The 14,989-nt window shown below is 44.4% G+C and overlaps 1 protein-coding gene across 11 annotated transcripts in view; it reads right to left on the bottom strand.

Moving 5' to 3' along the window:
• The window catches only part of PARP6 (poly(ADP-ribose) polymerase family member 6), a 28,324-nt gene extending 13,335 nt beyond the window's left edge, over positions 1–14,989 (bottom strand). For 2 of the 11 annotated variants that reach the window (XR_009355366.1, XM_059180467.1), the window contains exons 1-13: positions 14,851–14,989; positions 13,370–13,636; positions 10,684–10,881; positions 9,966–10,043; positions 9,132–9,226; positions 8,633–8,693; positions 8,300–8,390; positions 7,778–7,844; positions 4,648–4,797; positions 3,262–3,472; positions 2,691–2,744; positions 863–958; positions 175–267 (exon numbers count right to left, since the gene is read on the bottom strand). Coding sequence is in view for 8 of the 11 variants with exons in the window: in XM_059180467.1 (XP_059036450.1) it covers positions 175–267; positions 863–958; positions 2,691–2,744; positions 3,262–3,472; positions 4,648–4,797; positions 7,778–7,844; positions 8,300–8,390; positions 8,633–8,693; positions 9,132–9,226; positions 9,966–10,043; positions 10,684–10,686 (999 nt within the window). In the remaining 3 variants the exon portion in view is untranslated. The other 9 variants (XR_009355367.1, XR_009355368.1, XM_059180471.1 and 6 more) reach the window with 9 other exon arrangements.

The following is a 14,989-nucleotide window of genomic DNA, read 5'->3' as shown; positions in this document are numbered from 1 at the left end:
GTGGGTTTTTTTTTTCACTATTACAAACAAGAGTATCGTGAGCATCCTTACACATGGAAGCATTTCCAGATGTTAAACTGCAAGGAGTGAAACTGCTAGGTTGCCTGGTCTTTCTTGATGCCAGTTCCCCAGAAGCTCTCTCTCATACCTCTCATACCTCTGTTCCTCTCATACCTCTGCTCCAGTGGCGACCTCCTCTGCAGCTCCAGACATGACTCCCAGCGTGTAGAAGGAGAAAACACACAGCTCACGAGTACAGACAGCTGGCTAGATGGACATATTAAACAGAGAGTAATGACAGCAGGGTATGCAGTAAGAAGGTGTTATAGAGAGAAAGACGAATCTGACCTCAGAGAACTCTAGAATGAGGTAGGAATTTGGGGCCCTCTACGTCATAAGAAAAAACTATAAACTAGTCTTAATTAAAATGCTTTATGTATAAGTTTGAGAGTTAATGCTGTCTCCTCTATGAAGCCTTCCATGACTTCCCTAGGTAGTTAGATGCTCTCTCTTGTGAGTTTCCACAACACTGCTCACGTCTCCTCCCCATAGTTATAGTGTAGAGTCTGTCCACCCACTTAGACTTGGGAGTCCTTGAGAATAGTGTCATATGCAATCATCTTTATCAACACTTAATCCCTATTTTTAAATGTTGGGTGGGGGTTTGCCTTCAAAAACATTCATGTATCCTCACTTTCCAAACAGGATTGCTGAATTTGTTTTCTGAGAAAAATAATTATTTCTAGAGTCTCAGGGAGAATGGACAGAATTCTACCTTTACCACAGACCCGGGAAGAAAGGAAGAAAGGAGAGATGAGTTGCTAAGGGTCCAAGGAACAGGGTCACAGATTAGGGTATATACCTTGAGCATGGATCCATTCTGGAAGACATGCTGCTCATCACACACCACACAGTACTCATTCAACGTTGGAATCCTCTGTTCTGCATACTTCATGATCTGGGCAGAAAAGAGACTGTATCAAGTCTCTTGGAAGTACAGGTATAGATATGGGAAATCATTTGAGCTTCTTTCCAGCTATACTCCCTACTCCCAGCCCTGTGCCTAAGCCGGAATCTACAATTATTTATTATAGTAAACACAGGACCAGCCATGGCAGAAGACCTGAGTTAAAATCCTACCCACCTCTACCACTTAATGACAGATACAACTTTGGGCAAATCCGTTAACCTGAGCCTTATTTTCCTCATTTATAAATGGGGTATTATTCTCCCCAAAGAAGAATGGATATTAATGAAATAATTTCATTAAAGTATTTTATAAACATTAACAAGTACTAACCAAACTATTAACCTTAGTTGTAGTTAATTATATATTGTCCCTCAGAGATAAGTGAGTATTCAGTCCACGATTACATGGTAGGGGGCCTTAGAAGCCATTTCAACTACCCAGAACAATCAGCCTGTTCACTGGTCAAAAACATAGGCACAATTCCGTTGGGAAGAGAGCACAAATTCAGAGCCATTTCGCAATACTCTTAAAAATAATTTTTTTTAAGTTAACATACAGTGTTTTACTAGTTTCAGGGGTAGAATTTAGTGATTCATCAGTTGCATATAACACCCAGTGCTCATTACTAGAGAAATTTTTAAAACACTCTGGTCTAGGGGCACCTGGCTGGCTCCGTCAGTGGACCATACAACTTTTGATCTCGAGACCATGAGCTCAACCCCACAGTGGCTGTAGAGCTTACTTAAAAACATAAACAAAACCTAAAAACAACAACAATGAAGTAAAACCACACTCTGTCTTAACATGACTCTACCAGGTACCAGGTTTTGTGTGAATCAAGTTGTTCCCATTTCACATACTTTGGGGATGGTAAAGGGACATGCAAGGGCTTTTATTCACTGAGATGTACTGAATGCCCACTATGTACCTACTATGTACCCAATGTGGTGAATGGTCTCCTTGACTATGCAATAACTTAAAAGATTATTGGTCTCCTTGACTATGCAATAACATAAAAGATTATTCTTCTCAGACCCTCAACACTGACAAGGAAGATGTGGCATGTATACAAATTAATTACAACTCAAAGCAGGATAGGGTATGTGACACACAGGTTCGATACAAAATAAAAATCATCTTAAGAGGTCAATGAGAGGAGAGATCACTCCCACCTAATATGGTTGGAGTAATGGAGAAGAATTTTATGGCGCAGGTAGCAACGAGCCTTGACTGCAACAGGCTGATTTAGGGAGGAAGGTCAGTGGAGGGAATGATGTGAACAACGGTAAAAGAGATGCAAAAATGAAAGAAAGCATGTCCAGGGAATAAAGAGATATGATAAAGAAATGACCCAGCAGTAGCTGAGCAATGAAAGAGGTATAGGGAAAACTGAAGACCACTTGAGTGAGGATTTGGGGATCACAAGGAAATCAGTGTCAATCCCTTTCATATCTTGACACCTATGCACTTATAATTTGCAGTGCATCATTTGCACTTGATTGGACATGATCTGTTAGCGTCTTCCCAATAATGCCATCAGCCTCTTGAGGATGGGAACTATGCCTTCTTTTCTCCTATCCACACAATGCGAGTACAGTTCTGGGAGCAGAGCAACTCAGGAAATATTTGTTAATTGAATGAGGAGCTGGGAGATGTTAGGGGATCAGATGGGCCAGACAACAAGGGAAGGGCTTAGGAATGAAGCTTTGTACTCAATTACCTGGACAAGGAATCCATATTCCAGAGTGGGGATGTTCTTGCAGTGACCACTGACCTAACGAGAATAGAAAGACGGACATCATGAGCCTTCCATGATGCTGGTGCCAAGCGAGACCTCACACTCATCACCTAGGATTCTCCTGAAGTAGCTACACCTAGCTCCAATGAGCCTAAATAATCCCAAAGCTGGAGAGAAGACCTTTAGACATTTTTGCCAAAGGCTCCTGAAAAGAGCTCACCCATCTTTAACCTTCTTCAATGTAGGTGGATAGGTTAATACAGCAGCTGATGACCAAGTCCTAACCACAGCCAAATAAAATCATACATGACATCTTGGGATGCCCAAGCTCAGACTCCCTGCTTCATGGCCTACTATTAGAGAAGCTGGCCAGTTTAGAGATGTCTTCAGCTATTAAAAAATGTGTTCTATTCTACCCATTCATGGTACATGTCCAAGTTTGACTTAGGATCCCTGAAAAACCATATTCCCACCTCATTTTGAGACGTTATACTCTCATATTTCCATTCCCACCCTTCTGGCACCCAAGTCAAACCGTCCCCAGCCCATGTACCAAAGGAGAGGTCCGTGCTGGGGGAGGGAGGCCCACGTGCTGGGGGCACAGGAGACCTGCCTGGGGGCTGGGAGGGTAGCCAAACACCTCCACTTTGGGGTTCTTCATGGTGCAGGAGATGGAACGGTTCATGAGGCGCCCAACTCGCAGCTCTGGTACACCCAGTTTGCCCTTCAGCATGGAGTCCTGTATGATAGGGAAACTGGGAGACCTGGAGAGAAAGCAAAAGAGAAGTGATGAAACTGGGGATACAGAATGAGCCTCAGAAGAACACTGGAGGTAAGTGAGTACTAGGTCTGCATGGGTGAAGTGACTTAAGCCAAAGAAGAACTCCTACCTGAGGAAAGTTCCATTGGATCTTAAACACATTTAAAACAAGTAGGTCACAAATCTGAACTGATTTTTATGTCATTATTTTGTGTTCTTCAGATTGGAACATGGAGAACAGGCAGAGGCAAAGTCTTAGTCAATCTCTATGGCATCTGGGCCAGGTATGGAATGATCCCTTGGATAGGATGCCTGTTTCACTCTTCCATATACTGTGTGTGTGTGTGTGTGTGTGTGTATGTCTGTGTGTGTGTGTGTGTGTGGTGTTTATATACAAATGATTAAGTGCTAAATACTGTACTAAGCAAGAAGTAGTTGCAACCCAAAGAGCCTAATGTCTATCTGTCAATAATAGTGCCTGGGAAGCTATAAATCTGGGTTTATATTAGCCTTTGGGAAAATCAGAGACCCAAGGGGCACAAAATGAAGGCGTGGGGACAGAGAACGAGACAATTATTTCTAAAACCTAGATAATAAATCAGTGCACCCTCTCATTAGAAAAAAAATTGATGCCTGTTCTCAGATTCTACCTTCTTAGGAGAAAGAGTAATGGATAAGGTTCAAAGAAAGAAAAGACAGAAAAAATTAGCATACAATTCTTCAAATATATACCATCAGCTAGGTATTACATTTTACATAAAGGACAAGGTATGGGGGCACCTCGGTGGCCCAGTCAGTGGGTTAAAGCCTCTGCCTTCGGCTCGGGTCATGATCTCAGGATCCTGGGATGGAGCCCCGCATCGGGCTCTTTGCTCAGCGGGGAGCCTGCTTCCCCCTCTCTCTCTGTCTGCCTCTCTGCCTACTTGTGATCTCTGTCTGTCAAATAAATTTAAAAAAAAAATTAAGAAAAAAAAGGACAAGGTATGAATACTGGTGATAGAAGTACAAGAATAAAGACACCTGGGGACACGACTGTGTGGGTGTATTGTTAAAGATGCAGAATTAAGAGGACCTCGGGAGAAAGCAAAATAGGTAAGTTTAGGTAATCAAGAAAGTGGGGTGGGAGCTCAGACAAGACCAAGGGCATCAGAGATGATCTGCTCCTGGAGGAGCACTTACTTGGGGATGGGCGAGAAGATGCTGAGGCCAGCTCGGAACTTCTTGATGGTACCACTTGCCTTGAACCAACTGTGCCTCTTTTCCTGCTGGGTCTTCAAGAAATCATTGCTGAGATGTTTCCATTGTTGGGAAGTGAACATACCCAGGATCCTAAGGAATCAAAGAGAACAGGCTTACAAAAACTCAGGCAGGGGAGTAGGTCAAGGAATAGATCTATGAAAAGCAATTAATCTAAAATTCAGACCCAGGGGCTGTAAAGCTAGTTGTGGTGAGGAAATGTGTCTGAAGACCCCCGATAATAACCTTAGCACATGGAAATGTGCTGTCCTAAAGTATCTCTTTACCTTAGAAGTTAAATATCCACTCCCATTACCTGGTCTCATGGACCAGAACAATTCTGAGATGATTTGCCTTTAATGGAAGATCTCAAAGGCGAGCCTTCAATGGCCATGAACCTGCGAATTTATTGCCAAGAATGACTATACTGACAATGGAACAGAAGTAGTGGGATGACCTGAGTACCAGCAAATAAAAGGAGTAGGGACATGAAGGGTATTGACATTGTTAGGCAAAAAATTATATCCCCAAACTTATGGCTTCCAACTGGAGCTGGGCCCTCAGCTAGTTCTGTCAGTTCTTTCACTTGTCTTTGATCAGTCCTCTCTGGCATTACTCTACGCTATTATCGTAAATCCTTACCGCCTTCTCTAAGCTTTTAACTTCACTTACAGCTGATAACCTCCTACTTCTTAACGGAGAAAAACTGAAGCCATCAGTTACCCTCTCCCTTAATTTTCCAACCCTACTATTAAAATTTATTTCCATTTCCATTCTACCTTGATTCCTCCATTCTCTGGAGACAAGGTGACCCTTCTCTTAATTCCTCTATTTGTTCACTAGATCTCAACTCCTTCTTGCCTCTTAAGGGACCTTCATCCATCAATCATCCCCCTTTCCTGTCAGTTCCTTTCCCAAAGTCCACACAAAATTTCAAGTTTCTGCCCCTCAGTCTAGTTAGACCTCCCCTTGCCCCTTCTATCCTCATCCAAGTATCTGAGTCCACACTTACTGTTTCTACTTTGTTGCTAACCACTCACTTCTCAACTCAATTGCAGCCCAGTTTCTATCTTTGCAACTCCATTACAATTGCTCTTACCTTGATGTTAAATCCAACAAAAACTCTTAAGTTCTCCTCTTATTTATCCTTTATCCTTTCTGGCATCTTGCCCTCCTTGTAGAAACCCTCCCCCTTGCCTTCTGCAACACAATTCGCTTCCTATTCTTCTCCAACTTCTCTGACCTATCTTCAATGTTCTGTCTCTGCCCACTCATTTTCTTGAGTACTTTGTCTGGATGTCAAAGGATGTTTTGCCGTTGATCTATATTCTTTTCATTTTATCATGTTTTCCCTTAGCAATCTCATACTCTCCACCAGTTGTAATCTCCACCCATTCACTGAATTTATTTTCAACCTTAACTTCTGTGACATATCTATGTACTAAGTACAACCACTTGAATATCCCAAGGTTACCTTTACTTTTTTTTTTTTTCAAGTAGGTTCCATCCCCAGCATGGAGCCCAATGTGGGGCTTAAACTCATGATCCTGAGATCAAGACTTGTGCCAAGACCAAGAAGTGGACTTAACTGATTGAGTCACACAGGAAGCCCCCCCACCCAAGGTTATCTTAAAACAACATGTTTAAAATGGAAGTAATTGGAGCGCCTGGGTGGCTCAGTCATTAAGCATCTGCCTTTGGCTCAGGTCATGAGCCCAGGGTCCTGGAATTGAGCCCCGCATCAGGCTCCCTGCTCTGCAGGAAGCCTGGTTCTCCCTCTCCCACTCTCCCTGCTTGTGTTCCCTCTCTTGTTGTGTGTGTGTGTCTCTCTCTCTCCGTGTCAAATAAATAAATAAATAAATAAATAAATAAAATCTTTAAAATGGAACTAATTATCTATAGTCATCCCATAAAACTGTTCCTCTTCTTACATCCCTATTAAATTTGGTGGTATTACAATTTACCCAGACATCTAGGCTGGAAGCCTAAGAGTAATGTTCCACTATTCTGTGGTTCTTATGACCACATATAACATAGCCAAATCAGTCTTCAAGTCTTATTGATTTTATACTCCACAAATCTCTCTAGTCCACCTTTCATTTCTATTCTCAATACTCTCTCATTATTCTCTCACTTGGCTCAGGCCCCTCATCATCTCATGTCTGGACTTCTTCAAAGGCCTCCTAATAAACTAGTTCTGGTCTCCTGTCTCACCCCCTCCTACCTATTTTACATAGCGCTACAGGAATCATTTCTCTAAAATGAAGTCTGGACACATTCTTTCATTGCTTAAAACCCTTCCAATGCTCCTGCTGCTTACAAGATAAAAGCCCAAGATCCTCTCTGATTTGGACCCCTTCCTACTTCTCTGGCTTCAGTTCCCACCACTCTCCCCCTATATTTTACTAGCAATATTTAACTACTAGACCTTCCTACACACAGGCTGCTTCACCTGACTGTGTCCTTGAAAACGTTATTCACTCTCAGAGTCTGTCTGCATGGGAAACTCTTATCCATCCTTGAAAACATGAATCATCTCCCTTTCATTCATTCACTCGAAGCCCTCCACCCACCACCAAACTGAGTCACCCCTTCCTCTATATTCTTTCTAAATCCTACATGTTCACTTGTATTAGAACATGTATCCACTAGACTATTCACAGAGGGTAGAATCTTTAATTCACTTAATTTTCCTTATACACCAAATATTAGCAAGACACTCAACACATTCCACAAACTAAAACTGTCTGAGCTCCGAGAGCCCCACTCTGAGAAAACCACAGGAGAAAACATGAAGAGCATGACCCCATTTCTAGGGTTGTACCTATCCTAAAATGGTAAGTACTGATAAGCCCCACCTCACCTCCAGGAAGTCTCAACGCCAGACACCCCAGAACCAGAGGGTCTCCCACCTAATCATAAATTTGGCCTCCCAAATTTATTTAGTCTTTTTCGGGCACATCTCAGAAAGATATTTTTGGGAGGAAGCATTCCATCCAAAGGTCTGCCTGTCCATCCATATATCCATCTCTTCCCCTCATATGTTCATAACCAGAAAGATCAAAGTTCTTACTTTTTCAACTGAAGACCCAGCCCAAATCCTTCTTTATTCGATGGCTGGAAAACCTCAATTGATGGTTCTGCAAAGAGGAAAAAAAAGCTCCTAGTATGTATGTCTCCATTTCCCTGGGAGTCCAAAGCCCCAGTTCAGTTGACGAGTGTCCTCAGATTCCAAGATTACTCTAACCAATCGTTATGGAGAAGGCAAGCATCTGAGGCAGAGGGCAGATTCTGGGAGCTTTCTGACCAATTCCAAATCACTTCACTTCTATGAGGAAGGTGAAGGAAACGGAAAGAATAAAAAATATCTGGGGACCAGAGAAAACAATTCATTAACCAAGAAGGCTTTAGGGGATGGCTATCAGGTGACAGGAAATGAAGGCACCAGTGACAGGAAACTGAAAAGCCCCTACCAACGGCCAGCAAATTATACCCAAGGACCTTATTCCTAGCTTTTCTGTGTGGCTCAGTTAACTTAGGACTCTGGATTAGACCACACTCGAAGCACCTACTTGGCCAAACTCACAGCCTTTACCTGGTCCATCGAGGTACTGGGAGAGAGAAAAGCGCAGCCGCAACACAATAGGTTCTGTTCGGAGGACCTTCCAGGCTGTAGAGACTTCCTCCTAGAAGAGTAGGTGAAACAGGTTTCAGTTCAGCAACAGAGAGGAATGGACTTGGAAGTTTTCCCTATATGACACACACATGCACATGACAGTACACACCACTGTCTGCTGATGGTCTAGGAAAGACAGGGATGAAGAATATGTGCTCCAAATGCAGCACTCAGGAACAAGACTCCTGGCCTACATGACAAAATCCACAAGTCCAGCTAGACATGTTGTTGGCAGGTACTAGCACCACTTACATCGAGGAAGCTGATGTTGATGTGGAGGTCAATGTCCACGTCATCGATAGTTCCATATTCTCTACAGAGATATAGGGAAGACTCATTAAGGGGGAAAGAAGGGAACAGAGACTGAGGTGGATGGAGAACTGAGCCTGGGGCCAGGGGAGAGGGAAGAGTGGAAGGTAGCTCTGCATCCAGACTTAGCTACAGCCTCAAGCCACTTACACGATCAGGGCTTCCTCTAGGCCAGAAGCCCTTCTGACCTCAAAGGTCAAACTATCAGCTTAGAGGGAGTCTAGGATGAGAGGAAACTTCTAAGAAAAATGGCTATACTTCCTTTATCACTGCTGTCAGCTAAGCTTAAGTATTCTGAGCATGACTCTTGTTTATCACTATTTATCACTAAGCTCATAATTTATCCATGACCACAGACCACCCTTCAGACCATTAAAAGAAAAAAACCTCTAGCCTTCTACAGCTCAGAAAGAAGTGGCTTGCTCCTGAAGTGGAGTCCCACCTGATGGATACAGAGTTCTCACTGTAGATCTCCTTCACGGCTTCAATGTCTGCATCAAGCTGGGGGTGTCGATACAGGTCAGCTGCACAGCTCCCCTGAATCAACAGCAAAGACAGTGGGGAGGTTTGAGGGGAAGGGAAAGAGAGAAGCAAAATAAAAAAACATGAACACCAGGACAAGAAATCAAACGGCAACAGTACATGTAAGCAAAAGGTTGCTTCTGTGACAGGGCTCTTGATGGTGGCCCTAGACACCCACCACTGGCACACAAGTCTCCCACCATCTCCACTCTATGAACTTTCAGTGGACCAAATGCAGACCTTGCTCAAGTCTTAAGTCTGCACCTTTTCCTCTGACCTTGACTAAGGGATACTTAGCTATCCTTTGTATGAGAACTCAAGACAGGGTGAAGAGCACAGAATTTAACTCAGATGGTACTGTGTGAAGAGTCCAACATTCCTCCTCAGGACTGTGCCCTGGGTAGAGATAGTATGAAGCAATCACTGGCAGGATAATCTTTTAAAAATTTGACCCTAATGAATGAAATGACACCCACTAGCTAGTAAAGGAAGAGTCAAAAACTAATTATTTCCAACCAAAAACAAACAGGTAGCTTCCACATACAAAGGATGTAGTTTACTCTCGGAAAGGCAGGAGTCCCAGACAAGAGCAAGGATATGAGATCAGCTCTGATAAGACAATGCTCAGAGCACACCAACATTGTACTGCATCCTCCTCTTACCTCTGCTGCAGAATAATCTCTCACTACTTGCTGTATTCAGAGAAGCACACATTTGGACTACCGAGCATGGTTTTTAGGGGCGGTAATCTCACCTGAACTCCATAGAGAAATTCCTCTGATTCATTATCTCCCTCCGAATCATCATCATTCCAGAACTGGCCTTTGATGTCCTAGTGATGAAAAATAAGGATACAACCTTGTTGGATCCCTATCATCCCATGGAATAGAGTGGTGATAGGAAACAGATTCCCACAAGGAATGGGAGGTCCCTTGGGACAGAATAACTGAGGACCTATTTCCTTTACTCCCTTCACCTCACCCTTTAGGAACACCTGCCTCTTCCTGGATCTGGTTATATCCATGGCCTACCTCTGATTTGTGAGGGATGAAAGAAAACAGGGGATTTTGGCCTTCTTCTTGAGTGTAAGTATGATGATTGAGGCTCTGGTAGCCAGCAGAGGAGGGATGCAGACTTCAAAATCAATGCTGATTCCTAGGCGTATCTAGATCCTAGTGTAAGCTGGCCTCTTCTAGGATCATTACTGCAAAACAGCTACCACACATAGTTAAGCTCTCATCTTATCATTCCCTTTCTATCCCTTATTTAACGCTCTCCTTCCTTCCCAAGAAAATCTACTGTACCCACCCCCAAGTAATATGGTCTCCATGCTCCTTCTCCCTTTAACTTCAGATAACCGCTCTACGCTTCAAAAGGGTAGAAGGGAAAATGCCAGGAAAAGGTGAGGTTTGCACTTTGTACCATCTATCCCCTGGATGATCAGTTGGGAGAGGTGGGCAGTCAGTTCTCACCATTGGGTCAGTGGGTCACACACACTCCCAGGTCAGTGCTAGGCAGCACCCCTCCATACCACCAGCTGAACCCAGGCCAACGGGATGGGCATTTAGGAGGCCACAGAGGGAGACAAGGGAGGGGGTGATGTCAGGGGCTGACTGGAGATCTGCTGGGGATGTCAGGCTCTGCTGTAGTGGTGGTAACAAGTCACTGTCCTGTGGAAAGTAGACAACAATTGGTTTCATCACCACTTACAGCTAGATGGTATTTACACAGGCACACATGTTTATGGATACACTTTTATTAGACATATTACAGACACTTGCACATAAAGACATACTTGCATGCATGTACACACACTTGTACACATAGTTCTTTAAAGATAAATGAACCGTGAAAGCACTATACAAACATAAGACACTATTGTTCCATTTGAGTTCAAGAGTTGGGATTAGAGCAAGTCCCTGCTCTAGATCATAATGCTGAATCAACCCCTAAAGCCAAAAGTGATGGTGGCATGACCAGATGATACGTTACTCTGTCTAGTCAATTCATTTAGAAACATTCTCCATAGTACCAACCCTCATCAGAATCAGATTCTTTTGGTAATCTTTACCCCTAGTTATTTACTCAAATTGAATTATCATGTCTTATTAAATATCAGTATCACTAGAAGCCTTTATATGACAATCATAGCTAACTTAAAAAGTCCTCAACACTGAACACCTCCAGCAGACAAGGTTCTAGTTGTCATGAGGAAAATAGTAGCCTGTATTAATCCTAAAACCTACTCCCCAAATGAAAATACAATAATGATGCCAATAAGGTCAGAAACACTAGCCCCTAGCCATTTCACAAAATTAGCAACCACTATCTAGGAGGCGCCTGGGTGGCTCAGTAGGTTAAGCCTCTGCCTTCGGCTCAGGTCATGATCTCAGGGTCCTGGGATCAAGCCCCACATCGGGCTCTCTGCTCAGCGGGGAGTCTGCTCCCCACCCCACCCACCACCTGTCTCAGCCTACTTGTGATCTCTCTCTCAAATAAACACATAAAATCTTAACCCACTGAGCCACCCAGGCGCCCCTAAACACATAAAATCTTAAAACCTCTGCCTTTGGCTCAGGTCATGATCCCAGGGTCCTGGGATCAAACCCTGCATCGGGCTCTCTGCTGGGCAGGGAGCCTGCTTCCCCCCTCTCTCTGCCTGCCTCTCTGCCTACTTGTGTGCATGCCCCCCTCCCCGTCAAATAAATAAATAAAATCTTAAAAAAAAAAAAAAAAAAGAACCACTATCTAGGCCTTTCTGGCTCTGCCCACCAATTCCAACCTTAAACAGAGGTGTTCTTAGTCTCTAATATGGTCCTACTGAACCTTACATTTATAAATCCAAGTGGGGTCTATGGATCTGTAACATCAGCATCACCTGGGAACTTATTTAAAATTTAAATCATCAGTTGGGGCGCCTGGGTAGCTCAGTGGGTTAAGCCTCGCATCAGGCTCTCTGCTCAGCAGGGAGCCTGCTTCCCCCCTCTCTCTCTGCCTGCCTCTCTGCCTACTTGTGATTTCTGTCAAATAAATAAATAAAAATCTTTAAAATAAAAAATAAAATTTAAATCATCAGACCCCAGACCTACTGAATCAGAAACTCCAAAATGGGGTCCAGTAATCTGTGTTTTAACAAACCTCCACATTAATGCTGATGCATGATAAAAAAATCTCAGAACCATTGTTCTAAATCCTTGTGTTATCCAAGGGCCTGTGGTCTGTTCCCCAGTTACCAACTCAAGCCTGGTAACTGACCCAGGATGGGGACATATGGCACAAAGCCAGGCCAAATTCCATAGTTGTCCTCGAGCTGATAGCAGTGCCTGACTCATCAAAAACAAAATGCAAAGGGAAATTGAAATTCAAGTTCTTAGAGATGAAATGACCTGATATGTGAGATTTACTTGTAAATACTACTCCAGCCCAAAAGGGGGTGTGGGGTATGGGGGGGACAATGAAATAAATATGGCAAATATTAAAGATCAGTCTGAATGATGGCTTCATGAGAGTTTCTTTTACACTTGTGTACAGCTGGAAAATTCTCTAGCAAGTTAAAAAAAACAAACAAAAAAAAACATAGGCTACTCTTTTACTTTTTCAGGGGCCCTAAAAAGTCAACTCTAAATGTGAACAGGAAAATCATCCTAGAAATTCCACAAGTGCCTACTTGCTATTCTCCAAACATATCAAGTATATTTCCACCACAAAGCCTTTGTCCCTGCTGTTGTCTCTTCTTGGGATGCCTTTCAGGTATCTATACGGCTTGCTCCTTACTTTCCGATTTCTGCTCAAAGGTCATCTTTGACCATCCTCTATAAAACAGCAAAACCTCAACACACACACACACACACACACACACACACAAACACTAGCACTTTCCATCTCCCAACCTGATTTATAGTTTCCCACAGCACCATGCTCTGACATACAAAATGTTTTCTTTATCTCCCAGCAGAATATAAGCTCTGTTGTGGCAGAAGCTTTGACTCTTCACTATGTTGTCGGTCCCTCAACTCATACTTACTGAATGAATAAATGAATGAATGAAAGGTCTGCTAGATACATAAACCAAAAGGGAGATACATACAAGAACTTCAATGTGTCTGCACATAGACAAAATCATACAAAAATGATTTTAAAAAGCAAGACTCCATTCACCTTCAAGAGCAGCTGAGAACCAAAATTATGAAGATCTGAGGGCTGAGCCGGGTTTGTGAGATTTGAAAATAAACAGTCAGGTGCTGATCTGGATGATCACAGAGGAAGAAAGAGGGAGGCACTAATGTCCAGCTTGGGCTGTCTTGGGCTGGGTGGTAGGATGTTGGCAGCGTGGGCCAGAAGTACCAACTTTCTCAAGGTCTTTGTCACCGTAGAAGTCAAGAAAAACTTAGCCTCTCTCCAAGGGCTGTTGCTGCTTGGTTTCTGCTGTTATCACAAGGAGAAAAAGGCAGTTCAGAGGGAATTTTTCTTGTCCAGGGAAGAAACAATTCAGAGACTACCATCTTTTCCAAACCGGGCTGTTTCAGTGAAAGAGACTCCCGTCTTCTACTCTCAATGCCCATTCCTCTGGAGGTAGAGGATGGGTTTAAAGAGTGGGAAAAGGGAAGTGGTGGGTCATGAAATTTACGGAATCACAGACATCTGAAAGAGGAGTATCTCAATGCTTTCATGTTATACATAGAATACTCAGGTGTAGGAAGGCCAAGCAAGTTGCTTAGCATTGGTATAGTGGAATTGGGACTTAAGCACGTTTGACAGGTCCTAATTACATCCTTCTCTTGTAATGTGATTATTACTAATTAAAGGAGTGTCTAATTAAGCAAAAAAGACCTATCCGATTTACCTCAATGAGGTGAAGGAGGGAACCTTTCAAGAGAAGCTGGACCAAATATACACTGTGTGAAGAGTACCCAAACAAGGGTGTTGCTCAGCTCAATGTTAAGTCTGGACGACGGCAGCTAACACAGAAGGCTTTAGGGACTGGTATGGGAATAGGCCAAATGTAAGTAAGTCTTAAGTCTGGATCACAAAGGTCCTTCCCTAGGTCCACAGGCACATCTCAGTGTGACAACTTTTCGTCTAGCCAAAAAAGCCTCCGATCCCAACGTTGAACGCTGGGTTTCACTCCCAGCTTTTCAGTCCCCGGAAAGGGGGTTACTCCACTCTATACCGAGCGTTCCTTTCTCAGAAAGACTAAGCCACTGAACAAAGAGTGCGGGGGAGAACCCGCGGGTGGCGGGGGGGGGGGGAGATTCTCAAAGGCTGGCGCTATCTGCCGTACACCCGGTGGAGGGAGAAGACGAGGTTAGCCCCCAAAAGACTGACTGCCACCCGCGCTTCCAGGGCAGGCCCTAAGGCCTCCCTGGGGGGAGCACTCATAGCTCTTCTCCGGAGATCCCAAAGACACCCAACACCTGCCTCCCGGGGAAGAAGCTCTGTGCCCGATCGGTGTCACCAGCTGCCTGGCCTTGAGCGAAGCCTGTCAAGCCTAGGAGGGCCCCTCAGAGCCACCCGGTCCAAGCCCCTTACTTCATCCACCCCGGCCGAGGCGGGGCGGGCCCCGCACCCTTCCCGCGGCCCGGCCGCCCCGCCCCGTCCCCGTGGCGGCCGCCCCACAGGCCGGCCTCGCGAGTACTCACGGCGACCCCGGGCCGCGTGCGGCCGCCGCTGAGGGGACGAGCGGCCCGGGACGCCCCGCGGGGGCGGAGCGGCAGGCCAAGGGGCGGGGGCCGGGCCGGGCGGGCGAGGTCGCGCACCCCCACGCCTCGTCGTTCCGTC

The sequence above is a fragment of the Mustela lutreola genome, chromosome 7 (assembly GCF_030435805.1).
Source record: "Mustela lutreola isolate mMusLut2 chromosome 7, mMusLut2.pri, whole genome shotgun sequence".
NCBI classification, from domain to species: domain Eukaryota; kingdom Metazoa; phylum Chordata; class Mammalia; order Carnivora; family Mustelidae; genus Mustela; species Mustela lutreola.
This window is presented reverse-complemented; position numbering and strand designations above follow the sequence as displayed.